This window comes from Phlebotomus argentipes, unplaced genomic scaffold, assembly GCF_947086385.1.
Source record: "Phlebotomus argentipes unplaced genomic scaffold, Phlebotomus argentipes genome assembly contig_42, whole genome shotgun sequence".
Taxonomy (NCBI): domain Eukaryota; kingdom Metazoa; phylum Arthropoda; class Insecta; order Diptera; family Psychodidae; genus Phlebotomus; species Phlebotomus argentipes.
The window spans coordinates 1305432-1324106 of NW_026776171.1; the positions used below are offsets into that span (position 1 = coordinate 1305432).

The window sequence follows — 18675 nt, forward strand, 5'->3', positions numbered from 1 at the left end:
CTGATAAATAACACAATGCAAAATTTGTGCTTCACACAAACAAACAGAGTCTCTTCTGTCTTTTTTTCTTCTCAGGATGCGATAGAAGGATAATTTTTTCATTCTCCAATGCGTTTTCCAATTAGAACAGCAAAGAAATAAGACGATGATCCAGATTCTCTTTGATGATTTGAATTGCTTTTTACATGTTTTTTCTTCGGTTAGAAAATTCTTTTTGGTCTTTGAGATGTTCAAGATGATGTTTGACAGTTGAGAAGATTGGAAATTTGCTATTTTTATGTGAGAAACGGAAACTTTAACTCTGTTTCACTCAAGCGACGTTACAGAAATGAATTTCTTCTTCAACAAGCGCCTATCAAATAATCAACTAATATAGAGTCTTGTCTTTTGTTGACGTTTCTATATTTTGTCATAAATATGTGGAATGACTCAAGTGTCACCAGCTCCTTGTTCCTTATGCTGCGGTCCATGAAGGACATGTTATTCCTTCTGCTCTTGTGTGTGTTCATGAGCGCTTTCACATCATTTTCGGATTCCATCACATCAGTTTGTCGTCTCATCAACCCAAACGTCACTTGAGTAAAACAGAGTAAAGTTTTCAACACTGAAGAATGGCTTTTTGCCTGTCTCAAATCAGGCTTCATCTTGAACAACTCTTGCTCATCTCGTCATCCCATCCTCTTGCCTCTGGCAAAGCGCAAACAAAACTCTCTCTCTCTCTCTCTCTCTCTTTCACTCTGTCTCTTTCTCTCTCCTCTGAAACACAAAAGTACTTAGTGATTTGCTGTACGTCATCAAATAATCACCTCACTGATGAGTGGCTCGGCTAAACGATTGTCAGTGACACGAGTCATGACAGTCTCCGTGAATGTTGACTTTGTAATGGTTTCAGTGACTTTGCCCAACTCTGTGGGTGCCGGCGGAAGCATCGGCATATCTGGAATGCCCTTGTTCACCGTCACCGTCACCGTTGGCCCATGTTCACTCTCCCGCACATCAACATGGGGCTGCACACCGCCACTGATAAAGTGGGCCGGGATCATGGCTTGAAAATCATCACTGGTCAGTGGACGAGGCGTGTGTGGCACCTAGACGGGCGAAAATGAAGGAGGGGATAGCGAACATAAGTAAAACAATGTGATTGATGAACTCTACGGGAAAAGGATTCTCTCTTGGTCTCTCTTTCTCTTTATCTCCTCTTTCTTCTTCCTCTTGTGATCATTTTTGTGCGCTGATTTAGCCGCGATTCTGCATCTTTTGTGTCTTTTACAACTCTCTCTCTTTCTCCTCTTTATCCATTTTCTCTTCATCCTTTTACACAGTCATTATATACTTTCTTTTATCACAAAGAAAAAAAAGGATAATTTAAACTACTTCGCAAGAGACGCACGACAAATATGTAAAAAATAATAATATCAAAAACATTTCTCGTGCAGCCAATTCAAGATTGCGATTTCAACAGCGCAAAAACAAACAAATTCACATTCCAATCGATATAAAATAAACACAACATGTAAATTCAAATATAAAAAAAAAATGCGGAAAACAATTTGTCAAATCGCAAGAAGGAAGGAGTTTTTGTTAGTGGGAAAGATCAATACAATTAATCTCTAATATCGCTCTCACAAAATCTTATATTATTATGGCATGCAAATTACTAAAATGTGTGTTAGACAAATTAATTTTTAGCTCAATTGTTAGACTTCATTTTTTTTTATTGGTTTTTTTTGCCGTGAATTTTCCCCCACAAAATTTCCCCATCATCGTGATTTCACACACACAGTCTGAAATTGTTGATTTCACCCCCGCAGCAAAACCTACCTTTTGTTGCGCGATTGAAAACTCCTCCTCCGCTGTTTGTGTGCCAAGAGCAAATCTCCAATTTCAGACCACGCAGAGAAATTCACAATCAGAACATTTGTCTAAATCTGCCCCACAGAAGTCCCAAAAAAAAACACCGCAACCCCCTCAAAGAGTGTCAGGGAGAATTTCTACAAGTGTGATACAACAGAGAAATAGAAAACACAGCACAAGACACTTACCTGTGGTTCTTCGTCACCCGATTGGGGACCATTCTGCGCCCCATTCGGCACACTCTGTGAGCCAAGACGACGTGGCGCCGGCTGAGGCGCTGGAACTGTATCAATGCCATTCGTCTTGGGCGGCACAGTTGTCGCCGCCTGAGCCGTGGGTGGCACTGTGTGTGTCTGAGCGGCCGTCTTCACGTTCTCAGATCCATCAATGGATCGCCTGTAGCCGGAATAGGCTGTGAAAGAGAAAAAGACGATAGGTGAAATACTGTTAAATAAGCCTTCACATCATCCCTTCATCTTTACTTGGTCGATTTGCCATATATCCTGTTGGACTCAATCCCTTGAGCACTGACGGACTTCTGGGACTCTGTGGTGGCTCCAGAGGACCCTTGACTTCACGCTGAATCACCAGTCGAACGAATCTCTGTGTGTCCGTCAACAGTTGAACAGCATAATCGTGATGAGCCGTAGTCATATCCACGCCATTAATCTACAAACACAGCAAAGTTGCTCAAACATCCTTTAGAATATCGCAGTGAAACTCACCGCTAATACTCGATCGCCAATCATAATCTTCCCATCCTTGTGCGCTAATCCACCCTCAGTGATTCTCGATATGTAAATCCCATCAGAACCATCCTTATACGGCGGTGATCCTCTGCCACCGGCAATACTGAATCCCAATCCCTGACCAATCTGATCCCTGATGAAGGTCGTGTGGAGTGTGATCTTGTGCACAACATCCCTGCCACCATTCTCCACCACACCATTTGCCGTCAGCAGGGATGGCGATGTAATGCCAGGATTCTGCTGCTGCGGATTGATCTGAATCGGTGGCGGAATGTACTTCTGCGGTTGCTGCAGATCCACCTGTTGCTGCTGTTCCAGTGTGCGATTATCAATGGAAATCTGTGACACTGAGCCATCCTCACTGAAGACCGGATGACCAACAAGTCTAGTCACTTCTCTTGTCACAAGCAACACCAAAACCGATCCGCACGCCTTCAGAATCTCCACCGCTTCATAGTGATCGGCCAATTCCACTGAAATCCCATTGACTTTCAGCACTTTGTCACCAACACGAAGACCCGCAAGATCCGCTGGTCCAGCTTCAGTCACGCGTGATATGAAAATACCCTCATCGTCACCCTTGAAGGGTGTAGAACCCTTGCCACCGGCTATGCTCAAGCCCAATCCCGCCGATGTGCGCTCAATGTGGATCTCATAGCGCTCCTCACGCAATTCCGTGATTCCATCTGCGGCATCTGCAAACAGAAACATCAAAAAGAACTCCTCAGTCAATTTCCATCTCAATTAACATGTCTTCACTTTATGTGCCTAAAAAGACACTCAATTAAGAGAGACACTTTTTTTTCGGATAAAAATGGAAAACATTGGAATATTTTCTTGTTTTTCTTCCACATTTTTTTCTTGCTTCAAACAACATTCAGTTCTTTTTCTATCTCCTTCTGTTATGTCGAAGCGTTACAGCTCAATTGAGTGGGTGTAACAGTGTAGATCAAATATCGGTGTCATGAAAATGTGGCACTGTTTGTAACCTTCATGATCTCATTACATTATATGATAGACTAGATGAAGCTATAAGAGTTGTGAGAAGGCTTAAGAATGTGCGTGGATTTACAGGGATAATTGAGGGGACAATAGCTGCAGGAATATTCATTCCATCAATTTTTGCCACTGATATTGATCAATTTATCCAAACTTGGCACAATTCCCGCATTTTCTCCACTTGCAAAATGCTAATTTTCCAAGGTAAACAGAAGAGAGAAAGAGTGAGTGAAATCCCAAAGCTATTGACCCCTCGATAATCCCGCCAAATTTACCAAAATCATTATAATCTCGATCTTTCTCACGATGTGTTATTATTCTGACTCTCTTCTCCTTCTTCTCGCCATTACTTCTGTTTGACAGAATTGAACTCCTGCCACTTGTGCTGCCCTGAGAATTCCTCCTGATCCTATTCTTTCCCGCCGATCGCGGCAAGGAATTTCTGCCCTCCTTCACCTTCAACTTCACACTAAACATCGCTCACGAGTGGCCCACTTTTCCACACAAACCCAAATCTATCTCTCATCGAGGGCCCTTTGTTGTCGGCAATGATGATGATTCCTCCTCACCAAGCAACGCCCAAGTCACAACATTCACGGGGTGCCCTTCTTTCCCAACTCTCGCGCGCGCGTTTAATTGCCTTATCAGCACATTACGTCGCCGATAAGGTATTCCAATTGATAAGATAAGCGAATTCTCTCTCGAATTTTTACACCAGATCGTCGAACAGGTATTTTATTAAGTGTTGGAATAAATTTTTCCACCCAAAATGATAGAAAGAAAAACCTTCGTCCCTTCTTATTTTATCAGTTCACTGTGTCATTCTTCTATTATTTATCCAAACACCGCGCGATAAAACCACACTCTTGAGAAACACTCAACTTGAAATTCATTCACGCTTAGACTTTGCGAGCAACAGAAATTGAGGCACTATCGACTGAAATCCACTCAATTAACTTCAACGTGTCAGGTTCGTCATAATAAAAATTGTGAAGGAGAAAAAATACGTCAATTAGCAAATTGGCGGCGTTTTTCCCAACTTCATATATCGGGATTTTTCTTATTATTCCTCACACAGCGGCGCTCGTGAAATTACGCAGTGCTCTATTATCAATGCCAAAGATAGACTAAAGTGTGTGATTCTCTCCACTGTCAAAAACTTCTTCCAGTTCACTGAGAAGTTTCCCAATTGCAAAATCCACAAATAGAATTTATCTCGCTTTTCCCCAGTGAGTTTAACGTCCTCCGTCGCCCAAGTGATGAAAATCCCCTCCGTGAGACGTTAAATAGTAGCTTTAGATTTATAATAAATGTTTATCAGCCAAAGGGAGAATTTCAACTGAAGTGCAAGTTGTGACTGATACAGTTGAATTGCGATAAAACTTCGCGCAGGCATTTCAGTGTGCGCGACACATATTAAACAACACACACTTGTGAATTTTATCTTCTAACACACACCTTTCGTCATATTCTTCTCTCTCTTCGCCATGAATGTAATATAAATACACCTTCACAATATCGTGTTGGGCGAGAAGAGTGGAAAAAATATATTTATTAAATATATGAGTAATTCGAGCATTGAAACGTGAACAGAGAAATTCGGACGGTGTGTGTTTTTTTGAGACAAAGTGGCTCAATTCAGTTCAAACACTGAGAGTTTTGTTCTTCCTCGATCATCGCTTTTTTCCACTATCCCATATCTAATCCCATATTTTATTCATTTTCTCTCATCTAGACATCTCAGAGCTTAATCTTCCAACTTATATTATTCATCATATTATTTTTGCTGAAGATGCAAAACAAAAAAACTGCCACCAATTATAGTAAATTGTTAGTTTACTTTTCTCCTCTATAAATATTAATGGCTTATAAATTGAAGAAGGAAATCATAAATTTGTCTCGAGCAAATCAGGTAGAAGAGATTATTTATTTATTACCTCCTCCAACTATAATGCAGTGAATGGAAGCATTATAGACACACCCAATTTTCTATACACCGCAAATTCTTCATCGCATCTAATATTCTTTCCACCACTGTAATCTCTCTCTCTCCATCACAGGCATTTCTGTGAGAATTGATTTTCCCCCACATAAAATCGTGTCTAACAAATTTTCCTCCTTCAAAATGTCACACACTTATTGGATATGCATAAAAATATATTTTCGTCCTCAATAGTATAAAGAAAAAAAAAATTCCCACACATCCATTCAATTGGCTTCCTCTTGTTCCCCAAATAACACACAACAAGATAGGAAATCATATTAAATTTACACACATATTCCATGTTTCTCCCTTATCACGGTCACTTCCAACATTCTCCCTCCCCTTTGCTTTCGATACACTCTATCACTCGTGAATTCAGTGAGAAAGGTTGCCTCTGATAGTGAAGCTTTCGTAAATCCATTGAAAAAAAGAAGTGGAAGGAATGGCAATGATGTGAATGTGAACGGAAATTTAATAAATCCATCGTACTTTTGTCACTCATTGTCACCGTTTTGCTCATCTCTTCTTCGCAACTTGACTCTAAATCGCCTTATATATATATATCTCTTTTCACTTTCTTTCACAATCAACACTGTCTCAGAGAGAAATAATAAGTGTTTTTCCAAAAATTCAATTTCCAACTTGAAAATTTCACATCAATACTGACTTTTCTGTCTCTTCGAGTCGAGAGACAGACAACACTGACAAAATGCCAAAATTAAACTCTTGTCACACAATAAACCAGAATATTTGCAAGTGAGAGAGACGCCTTGTAAAGCAGCAGCAAAGAGATTTACTATCTGCCATCCGAACTGCTTGAATGCTTCACAACAAATAAAAAGCTGCTCATTTCAGAAGCACCTCAACGACGGTCAACACACATCTTCCAATATTATATTTTATGTCTACAATTCTCATGTTGTGTGTGCTTCTCTGTCTCTACACATTTTGTCCAGTTTTTTATTTATGCTCCAAACTGCCTTTTACAGCCACAACCACCCATGACGTAATAGTTTATGAATTTTGAATTAGACAATGGTGTCATTTTGGCAACAGCAAAATAAAAAAAACACAGAAAGACTCCGCACAAAAACAAATAGTTTTACTACGCGATATTCCTGACTTCAAGTCACCGACTGGAATGATTTCTATCCACAGCTGAGAAGATCGTATTATTATGTGTGAATTAATTCTCTCTCTCTCACTCTCAACATCTCCAAATTGCCTCTTGTATTGACTCATGACCTCACTAAGTAACAAATTCAACATTTCCACCAACCGCCCAATATATTCCAGAGGTCAATTGCGATCTGAGATTTATTTAGATGAAACACACACGCACAAACTTATTCGTCCAGGTATCGCTGGACAAAATTCGAAAGCATCAACCGTGCAGATACACACGAAAAGCCTCTTTTGCCTTTAATTTAATTATCACGTGACGCTTCATAGACTTTTCCATCCCAAAAGAATCACACATTTTTCTCTTTCTTATGTGTGTAATAAAGCATTTGGAATTCTCTCATATTGTTATTCTCTATTTGATGATTTCAAAATAGCGTCACATTTGACCTCATTTTTCTCACACTTTTTCCCCTCCGCGTGAACCTCCACCTCGAACTTCACAGTGAGAAACACCGAAGAAAGCAAAAATTGCACAAATGACCTTCCTTTCCCCCTTCCCAATCAACACTATTGCTGTAATTGTATTTATACAATTCTCCAAATGTGCATTGGCCGATTGCTCTCATTGAGCACTTTAACGCCTATTTAATATATTCTGGCTGATTAATTGTCAAGATAGAAAAGCGCAGAGATTGTTGAGTGTGAGAAAAACACAAATGGAATATTGAATATAATTTCCAAAACAATGCCAAATTTATGATTGAGTGTACTCAACCCTTTAGTGAGTGTTCAAAAATACATAATTTTGTCCACACTCAGCATTGATTGAGGCGTTAAGTGACCATTTAACTTGTACATTTGTTTGCAAAATATGACATTGGACATCTTCTTCGACAATTGAGCAAAAGGTTTTTGCTGCCAATGATTTTTAGCAGAAAATAGTAATAATAAAAACATTACGATGAGCAATAATGTGGCTTTTGTGTGATATATTTTAACGGGATCACACATTATTTCAGCCTCACACTTCCCCCATTGATCACACGAAAACCACACAGAGAAACACTGAACAAATCGCTGTGAAAGCTTTAATAAATTTACTGACCATCATAAAACCCCGTTAGTGGCCAAAAAAAATCTGCCAATGATCTCACCGCATCGCCCGCGACTTTTGATATTTATTGCAAACACACACACAAAGTCGATAAAAAATAATCCGGATTGTATTGGTTGGCAGTGAGCTTTCTTCAAGGCTCTTCAAAAGCTCTTCTCTTTCTCAAGTGTCTCAGCATAATAAATTTCAACATATCAAATCAATAAACAAACTCACCATCTTCCGCTTTGCTGTCATCCAACTCCTCCTCATGCACAACATTATCAATTCTGTGCTGCTGCATCACTGGCTCCTGGTGCGGATGATCCTTCATCTTCATCGCATTTGCAATGATGAGATTGGCGGCTTTATCATTGAGTCCATGCTGAACACGCTTGTTCTTCAAGTGATGCGGCGTATCGCGTCGATGGAGTCTCAGTGGTCTCTTGATCAGATCATCCGGATCGGGAAACTGACCATCATCCTCACTCTCCTGATTCAGTGTGAATCCCACTCTTCTGTCCTCCATATCATCCTCATGCTCAGCCTCAGTCGGCGGCGGATTCGGCAATCCCACGACATTGCTGTCGCCCATGGGCATCGCCTGAGGGACTTCCTCAATATTGGGCAGCAGTGGCACACCAATTGGCTCCTGACTCACACTCTTGCCCGCCACCACCACACCAGATGGCGCCACTGGGACCACATCTGTTTGCGTCTCCGATATATTATCCATCGTCGCTGACTCAATTACCGTTTTCACCGATGACGGTTTGGATGACGACTCCTCAGACAGCGTATCCAAACCGATTGTGTCATCGGTTTTGCTCTTCTCCTTGGCAAACAACTTGTGCGCCTTCATCTTCAACTCCTTGGGATGTGGCGTATTCTGTCGCACAAACGGCGTCTGCTGCAATGCAAGAGAGAAAAGAGAAAAAAAACCCCAAGAGCCCATTAAGTCACATGAAAAGCCCACATGTGGTGAGCGGAAGCTCCTCGAATGTCATCCACATACCTCCTTATCCGTGACAGAGTCTTCGGAGAATTTCACGGAATGCGTGCGAGATGCCTCACGTTCCTCCCAACCTTCAGAATCCGTATCATTCTGATTATCTGCTTCCATTCGATGCCCAGGAAAAAAGCGGCGGCGGCGACGGTGGAGGGAAAAAAGAATACATCAATTAATTAATCATGACATTGTTTCTCATCTCTCTCTCTGTTTTTCTTTTTTAATATATTATCACAGTACATTGGCAAAAGTTTAGAGACACTCTCTCACTCCCTCTCTCTCTCTCTCTCTCTCTTTATCTCTTGCGTTCACACAACAGTGACAACGCAATGCAGAATAATTGGATTAACTCTGCTGTTGTAATTGTATCGGACACGCTGTAAAATTTCATATCACATTTCCAAATGCAAAATTGTATTAGATTATAACAACAAAATAATGTTGTTAGAATTCTAAAAGATATTTTAATAAATCAATCCGCATAATATTCATGCTAAATCACCAATTTGAGCATCGTGTGTGTCTCTATCCTTTCGTCCACAACTGGCATGTAATCTATCAATTTTCGCTCATCTCTCTCGTGTTTGTTCGACCCACATTTTCGTATTCAAAACATATTCTCGCATTCCTAATTATTAATTATTATCTCTTCTCTACACAGAAGAATTCACAAGAGATTATTCTCTACCAAAAAAAAAAAGAACACAGAGAGAAAAAATCTCAACTCATGCGATTTGTGATTATATTTCTAATTTGCTAACTTCTTCCCAGCTTGACTCAATGATTCACTTTGGAGCTTTTTTTTCAACACACAGAGACAGAAACAAACACACTTTTTTCTCTCTTCTCCAGCACTTTCAATTTATCCAATGGCAAATGAGATCTTTTTAATGAAAAGTAAATCTTATGAAAGAGAATATTTGTTGTGTGTTTGCTCACAAAATGAGAAAAAATATATGTAGATAGGAATAAATAAAAAACGCACGTCAAAGTAATTTCATCGAGTCGCCATGAAAGTTTCCATTCATGCATTTTAGCATGGCAAAAGCTCTCTATCTCCCCATTCCAAAAGCACGGAAAAAAACAGTATTTCGTTATGTATTTGTTATACAATTGGAAAAATGGTTGGAAAAAGAGGTGAATGAAAATGAGAAACTCCACGCTGATTTATATACACTTTTTTCTGTTTAGTTCTCTGGGGTAGAATTATTTCGAAAGAGAAACAAGCGCAGAAAAGTCTGTTATCACTGAGTTAGTTAGAGTTTTAGCCAAGCTTGTGTCAGAGAGAGAGTTAAACTTTTTTCCAGGCAAAATGCACAGTAAATGTGTTAACATTTCTTGCTTTTCCCTTTTGCATTCAGACAAATTCTGTCGAGGGATTGAATTATACAAGTGATTTTTAAAACATTTCCATTATTTCTTTCATTCTGAATGTGTGCAAAACATCCAATATTTCATCACGTGTGGAGTTTTTATTTTAAAAAAGGGTTTAAATTCATAAGGAGAAGAGAAACTTCAGACAATAGGGAAGATAAAGAAGAAAAAATAATAATAATAATAATAATATTCCAAATTAATAATAAAATTTGAAAATTATATTTGCTTTTTCAATAAATCAAACCTTGAATCATTGATAAGTCCATGGAACTGAATCTTTGGTTCGATCTGTATAGTCTGCCACTGATCATTTCTTCAAGAATACAAAACCAACACAAATCATTTTTAGCAGTAAAATAAAATTAATGAGAAATAAGACATCAATTAAATTAAAAAAAAACAGAATTGAGGTGTTAGTAAAGCGACACAGCGGAAATGTAACTCTCTTTTTCTTTTTCTCTCTTTTGCACCGCGGGAAAACCACCAGACGGACACACACAGAGTCCTTAAAGCAGTTTCTTTTAAGTCATATTGCATTATGAGTGTCATTAAGTTCTCTCAAGCACTCTATTTTTTACCCCCTTTTCATCGCAATTTCCTCTAACCTTGCGCCATTTGCCACTGACATAAAAACCACGTTCGCATTGGATAGTATTTTGCACATAAAAATTCACTGAATTCAAAAATTTCCCACCAAAACCAACTGTCTTCGCTCTTCTCTCTTTTGAGCGCTCTCAAAAACACCCACGAAAACTGAGGAATTTTTTCTCCTTCTTCTTCATTTCAATACACACAGCGGCGAGCTAAGGTTATGACAGTAAAAAACAAAGCTTCTCTTTTACGATCATTCTTAAAAGCATTTAAGGATGCTCTCAGCGTGGACGCACAGAGACAAATGCTTCATCCTCTTCTCCTCCTCCTCCTTTTCTGCCACCCGAAAAAGTTCAAAAGCGTGGCGACGATAAAATAGGAGCAAAGTGCAAATTTTATTATGAACTCTGGTCTTGGCAAACAGATTTCTGTCTCTTCTGCGCCATTCAAAAATTCACGTGGCCGGCAAATAAAATGGTTAATTGGGCATAAGGGAGACGATATTTGACGCATTGGCAATATAAAAGGACTCACCAGGACTGAGGGGTTGGTACTCTTGCTGCGGCAGCAGGAAACACGTGAGGACCTGTAAAATATTACAACATTTTATCACCCACAATTCAGTTATCAATCATATACTCTCATCAATAAAAAAGGAACCCCATGCAATTCACATGAAGAGCTAAAATTACGACCATAAAATCCAACATTATACTGTCGAAGAAATATTTGTAAACTATATAAACGGTAATTTTATAGAGCTCACACCGTAAATATAGAGCAATCATCAGAAAGCCAACCGAGAGCATTTGCGGGAAAATGCATCAGAGAAGAAGTATTTTACGATCGTCTCTCTTTCCATTCATGAACTATTCCACTTTCCACGAATACCTCGTATTAAGTATGCACACATGGAGATATGTGAGGATAGTTTAGACTTTTGGCATCCACACAGAAGGAGCCGAAGCAATTCAAGAGGGAGAGAAATCAAGGGGGAGATAGCAGAATAATTTGAAAAGGCCAAAATAAACGATATTCTGTAAAATATGCTGGTTATATTGATTAATTTCCTATCAAATAACTGAAATCTAACTGAAAACTGGCTAAAGGGGGAAATAACTTGCAGCACTTGAAATTTTTTGGACTGTTTGCACAATAATTCTCAAATTATATTGAATTTCTTAATGTTTCTAATCAATACTTTGGCAAAAGTCCACAAAAACCGCTTTCTTTGGTGTCTTTTCCGACCATAACCTCAAAATATCACTAAAAGATCTTTAAAAACTTCGTTTAAAAGCTTTTTAGATCACAAAATCATCTCTTTTGATTTCTTAATGAATTCAAAATTGTCGATTCAGAGTCAAAATCCTCCAGAAAGCTTGTTAAACAAACCTTTTTTAAATTCAAAATATTCTTTTTGAGGTTATGTTTGATTTAAACACATTTTTTTAGAGTTTCTTTGCGTCAAAGGTTCAAAATAGCAATGATTCCATTCCAATTCAAAGAATTCTGATAATTTGTCAGTAAAATAAGCTCACAGGAAAGGAATGTTGTAAGTTTCTGACCAAATTTTCCAATTCCTAACAACCTCTGACCATACTATCTCCCCCTTGGGTGAAATATTGCCCTGGAATGTTCCTCTCTGAATTTCTAACTAAACACCCTCTTCTATGCGCAGCCCAAAGTGATCTGCATGTGAATAAGTCATGGGATTATGGAGAACGAGAGAGACAATATTTGACAATCACCTGTTCGCCAGTCGCCTCGTCTGTATCAGGCTGAAATGTAAGCAGGGATTGAGCCTGATTCTCCGACAGCCACACAGCTTTCAACTGGAGATTGACCAGTGAGTACGGCAAATAATTCAGACGATTCCCGGACACATCCAGCACATGGAGTTGCTGGCAATTGCCCAACTCCGATGGCAACTTGGTCAATTTGTTATCCCTCAAGCTGAGTACACCCATATTAACACAATTGCCAATCTCAATTGGCAATTCCGTGAGTGCATTGCGATCCACATTCAAATTATTCAGCTTGCCCATATTACCAATGGACTTGGGCATCTCCATGAGAAAGTTCTCCGTCAATATCAACTCCTGCATGCTAACACATCTGCAATAAGCGTGTGTGGGAGAGAAAGGAAAGCAACACATGAGTTAAATGGCTGATAATTTCTCAAACAGCTGCCCTTTCAATTATTCATGGGCCTTTTGCTGTTTCTGCTGCTGCTAGAAAGGGCCAAAAGAGTGACACTCACGTTCCAATGGATTCATTCAGCGTGTGTAATCGATTCTGGTCTAGTTTCAATATTGTCAATTTGGTCAAGTGTGAAACCCCATCGGGGATGGTCTCCAGCAGATTCTGCGACAAGTGCAAGTCTGTCAGATTTTCCAAACCACCAATTTCCTCTGGCAGCTCCTCCAATCTGGTGGAAAGAGAGAGAAAATTGGGTTAACACACATCACAAAAAAAAGGTTAGAAGCTTCACTTTGCTCTTGCTAAAATGTCAGCACAAAATCCCACCCTTTCATCATCATCATCATCATGCTGATCATGTTGATGGTGTGAATTCACTTTAAAACCCATACATGTGATGTGTAAAATTATATTTAAAGTGACCACCTTTAATTTGAATAAATGGCAAAAGAGGAGGAAATTAAAGGAAAACCTCTATCACATGGATGAGTGGATTGTACGGCGGCTAAAGCACATCCGTCACACTGACAAAATTCCCCCCAACAAAGTCAATTTAATGGCGTAATATAAATTTTTACGTATAGAAAAAACTCACCTATTCTCAGAAACATCAAGGCACACCAAATTCTTAAGGAACCCAATATCAGGCGGAAGTTTCTGTAATTGATTGTGATCCAGCCAAAGTTCCTGGAGAGCTGGCAAGTGACCCAAGTGCGGGGGTAAATGTTCAATTTCATTATCACCCAAATCCAGTCGCTCCAATTTTGTTAATTGACTTATCGACTCTGGTAGACTCTTGAGTAGATTCTCCCGCAACTCCAGCGACTCCAGTTGTGACAAACTGCAAAAGAGAAGTGTAATTTTCCGCATGAATTTTCTCCTCTCTCTCTCTTTAGTGCGTCACAGAGGTGTGAACAGGATAATTTTCCCACCCAACTTGACCAATATTTAACAAGTTTACTCTATAGTACAATCCAGTCATTCTGTTTACCACACTTTCCACCACGAAGCAAAATTTAAATACCATCCATTTAATTTCAATTGTAAATTACACCCGCAAATATCTCACTTGGCATTCCAATCACACTCGCTCTGTCCACTGTTTGTTTGCTCTCATGCACAAACAGACAGTAAATAAATATTACTTTACTATATATCATATGTGCATACATTTTGTCAATAAATACAAACAAACACATTGCAAAAATGCACGTTTTCCTCTCTGAATCGCTATGAATTCATTAAAAAGCATTATCTCTCAATCTCCACACAGATTTATAAAGATTGTTAAAATTGCCGGTCGTTGCAACTTTACGTTTGGGAGTTTATTTAATATGAATTTCAGCTGTCAAACAATCATATTATTGCGACTTCTTTTGACTAGCCGTAAAGTGCAAGATTTGCTCTTTACTCTCAATGTACTTAACAGAGTCGAAGGATATCCGGAAACACATAACCTCAATCTGGTGCATTGAAATGTGCACAAATGTTGAGGAAAATCCAATAAATATGTTTATTATTTACATAAATACATCATTATTGTCTAATTCTTTGGTTTTCACGTGAATTCTCCGGCTTTTCTTGCCATTCATTTTTGACAGCTTATTAAAAATGATATGAACGTAAAGTTGCAACACGCGGTTGCATTTAATTGTGTTTAAATACGCATTTAATACGCACACATTCAAGACAGAAAAAAACCCCAAATAATACAAAACAACCTCTCGTGAGATATTCACCACGAGTGAAGAAAGGGAAAATCATCAAAAATTTATTGCGTGTGAAAATGATGATGTGAAAAATTGGTCAGAAGTGATTTTGTGTGTCTACCGTGGCAATATATTTATTGATGGTGTAAGAAGGGATTTAAAAATAATATTCACACGCTATATTTGGCATCATTACAGTGCTGAAAATAATTTTCCGTGCATCACCACCAAACATTATAAACCCCTCAGTGTATATGTGGATTTTTGAGTACTGTGTGTAAACAAAACAAAACCTCTTTCTCTCTCTTTTTCTCTTTTTCACTTATCGGTGAAAAATTGGTGGTGAAATTGAAGGAATACAGACAGAGAGAGAGAGAAAGAGCATTTCTGCCAAGTAGGTTACACCGTTTGTGGATCGTAAATTTAGTTCGACTTGAGCTAAAATTAGCATCTTTAATTTATAAATTCTCTCATCATCATCTCTTCAACTCTCTTTCCAATTTCTCATGGAGCACATCGAGAGCTCGTTACATTTTGCCCCGAAAACCACTAATCACCAAAATAGATGATGGCTCATTTTCCTGAAATAATAATATTAATGCATCAATACGCACCCCATCAGGAAAAACCACTCATAATATCAAAATTCATCGATAGATAATTCCATCTGTGTGTGACTGAATTGAAACAATATAATTGTAAATAAATTGCCACTCAATTCAACTTCCTTAATGTTTTAATGCCGTCAACACTCAAAGTTTCTTCGCCAATTTTCAGCATCAGAATGTTAAATTTGTTCCACTTAATTGAATTAGCGTACAGAGAAACATTGAACAGAAGCGCGATTATTACTGCTATCGGCACGTAAACAAAAATTCGCTCCTCCCAAAATTAACAGAGAGAGAGAGAATCAATGATGATTCTGACCACACACAAAAGTATACTTTTGCCTCTAGCAACAACAAAATAAAAATCCTCCAACAATCAAAATCAAAGAAGAAGACAAAATGTAGGTCAGAAAGAGTCAAATTCATCATCAAGTGTAACAAAAGACAGCCAAGAAGTTACCTATCAAAGTGAATATGAGCTATTCTCAGAAATTTAATTCATCTCTTCGCCAACATTTCACCTTAATTGCTCCAGTGAGGAAGAGCATGATCAAAATACAGAGCAATTTCATGATGAATTTTCCTCTGTGCCTCCTCACGAGAATAATTCATTGAGATAAATCAATTTTGTATGCGAATGTCTGGCAATTGAGAGAGAGAGAATGAGAGAGAGAAATTCGAGAACCACGCCACAATGTCGTAGAACATAGAAATTTCCTTCGTGAAAGCCACGTGTGCAAATGATTAGCACTCCTGTCGACTTGCTTAATTAGTTAGCCGAAGAAACCTTCTCTCAATCACACCCTATCATAGAATACTAATTGAACTTAACTTTGCATTGTGAAGACATGATTTGATTATAAACATTCTTTTTCCAACAACATTTTAATGTCATGCAAAAACAAAGAGATTCAAAGACAGAGAGGTAAAAAGTCCACCCATAATCTTCTCTCTATACTTTCCAAGGATATTACGGGTATTTCATGTGCATGAGAAATGGGAATCTTGTATAAATTACCCTATTATGCAATAATGAGTGATATACCCAAGTTATTCACTCTCTTTATACACCCATTGTGTGATTTTCATACCACCACCATATCTTTCATGTGCGTGATACACGTGAATTAAGATGAAATTGAAAATTCCTGTCTTTTGTCTACACTTGTTCAGTTCCTCATTTGCCGACCAAATAATCCACAGAGGAAAAATGTTCACAACTCGTGGAATTTTAATTGATTGACATTGGGAGCAAAATGGTGAAGTCTCAAGTAATGAGCTTCAATTGCGCACTCACTCTCTTCACCATCAGGCAAGAAGAAAAGAAGAAACCATATACACAACACGGCACATAATAATATTCCCTTTTTACTCTCTCTCCCTCGAGAGAAACTCCACAACTTCTTCTCATTCCTCTTCGTTGCACTTATTATTATTATTTCCCTGTTGCGGCTCTTTCTCCATCCACATCTTGTGGATCTGTGGAGTGTGGGAGTTTGCAGACAGTGAGAGAAATATAACGACGGTTGCCTCAAAAACCAGCAAAAGGCAAAATTGCTATTCCAGAATTCAAAGCTTTCTGCAAGATTTGTTTATATTCAATTGAGTTGAAGTTTGAGATATGAAAAAGCTTCATTAATTTGCAAGATTTCTTGCCTTAACTCCCTTTTATCATCCATTAAATTGAAAATATTAATTAATTCTAATTATTTTCTGTTGCTTTCCTTGGTTAGTTATAGAAATATTAATTAAAATTGGTAGATTTGATAGACGAACTGAAGATATCAAGTAGAAACGGTCGATTCTTAATAGCTTTCTTATATCTCAATAATCCTATTCAGAATAGGATTTCATACAAAATTTATAATAATAAATTTAAGGGTGAAAAACAACTTATAAAATACAGGAAATTTATACAGTCGATCTAATCTTTATCTTATAATTCTATCAAATATCGACTTTGAATACCGTCCAAATCTTAGATTATCAAAAGTTGACCTATTATAAGTTCGATTTCTTTCATGTCAAGATATCGAGATCTATTCAAGAACCATATAAGATGCCAACAATGCAAACTCAAGTCTTGATAGTCTTCGAAGCACCCTTCGAATTGTCCCGCCCAAGAGAGAGAGATGGAACAGTCCGGAAGGCACTTTTCAGGACGATGTCATTAAAAATAAAACCTGATCACTACTTCACAATATTTTTTATCGCCACTCTACAGAGAGAAAACATGTCCTGTGCAGTTTATCCTTTGTCTCTTCCACGTATAACATTTCATTCACCCATGAAAAAGCACCATCCCTTCTTTCGCATCCCCTTTTGATTATAGCTATATTTAATTTTTCCTTTCCAATAGATGTGCGACTTTCTAAAAGGTCGACCTCCTGTTTACTAAAGAGTCTCTCTCTCTCTCTCTGTCGCTCTTTCGCCTTTTTTTCTGCAACATTTGCCCAACATATCAGAACTCTCTTCTCGCAGGGTATGAAAAAGGGTCTCATCATCCGGCCGCGCTTGTTGCCATCATTGGAATAATGTATAGAAAATACACTGAAAGTGACTTGGTAATTGGATTTGTTGCGGTGGAGTTACGTTGAACAAGTGTACACTTTACAGTCTCTGCCATTGTCATTAAGAACTCTTGAAATATTCATGATAAGTCGCTAACTTGTTATACACTTTAATCTCTCTCTTTTTCTCTCTCAGTCTCTTGCTCTATATAGCTAAAACCTCAGATGCTACATCCAGTGCTAAATTCAATTTTTCTCCACTCTTTCCTGTCGAGATTTTCCGGAAGTTGGCAGCAAAGCCAGAGAGAGAGATTTTATACACAACATTAAATTTATCCAACAATGAATCTGCCAAATCAAATAATAAAATTGATGACATTGCTAATAAAATCCCAACCACTCACTGTCTATCTCTCCTGCCCACATTTATATATGTGTGGTCATGTGATGTCATAGCTTTGCTATATAAAAATTGCTTTTCAACATATACACAGTTTGTGCTTTACTTTAAATGAGGTTTCCCACCTCTTGTGTCTTCCCTCTCGCGCGCGCTCACTTGATTAAAAATGTTTCTCATTTCCCACCACCCACAATCACCTTCCGATTTTTACCTCTCTGGGTTAACATCTCACCAACACTCGCTCAACCACTATATAGCTACCAATTTCAAATGAAGTGAAAAAAAACGCCCAGAGGGAAACACCTTAAAGTCTCCATGCATACACACACACAATTTCTCTCTCTCTCTTTGCTCCCCATCAAATTAGAGTCTCTTTCCATACGCCGTTAGGCAATTGTTTCAAGTTAAAGGTTAAATTACTTTCAAAGTCCATAACCGGGGTATTTATAATCTTCAATCAGTTCACTC

General features: G+C 38.3%; 1 protein-coding gene across 15 annotated transcripts in view; it reads right to left on the minus strand.

The window, feature by feature from the left end:
* Positions 1-18675, minus strand: part of LOC132257209 (protein lap4) — a 58941-nt gene that overhangs the window by 19237 nt on the left and 21029 nt on the right. For 10 of the 15 annotated variants that reach the window (XM_059754026.1, XM_059754038.1, XM_059754033.1 and 7 more), the window contains exons 4-14: positions 13576-13821; positions 13042-13209; positions 12530-12896; positions 11316-11367; positions 10435-10503; positions 8820-8917; positions 8042-8714; positions 2580-3298; positions 2337-2523; positions 2043-2266; positions 807-1088 (exon numbers count right to left, since the gene is read on the minus strand). In XM_059754026.1, coding sequence (XP_059610009.1) covers positions 807-1088; positions 2043-2266; positions 2337-2523; positions 2580-3298; positions 8042-8714; positions 8820-8917; positions 10435-10503; positions 11316-11367; positions 12530-12896; positions 13042-13209; positions 13576-13821 — 3085 coding nt within the window. Of the gene's footprint in view, positions 1-806; positions 1089-2042; positions 2267-2336; positions 2524-2579; positions 3299-8041; positions 8715-8819; positions 8921-10434; positions 10504-11315; positions 11368-12529; positions 12897-13041; positions 13210-13575; positions 13822-18675 lie in introns of all 15 variants that reach the window. The other 5 variants (XM_059754024.1, XM_059754029.1, XM_059754028.1 and 2 more) reach the window with 5 other exon arrangements.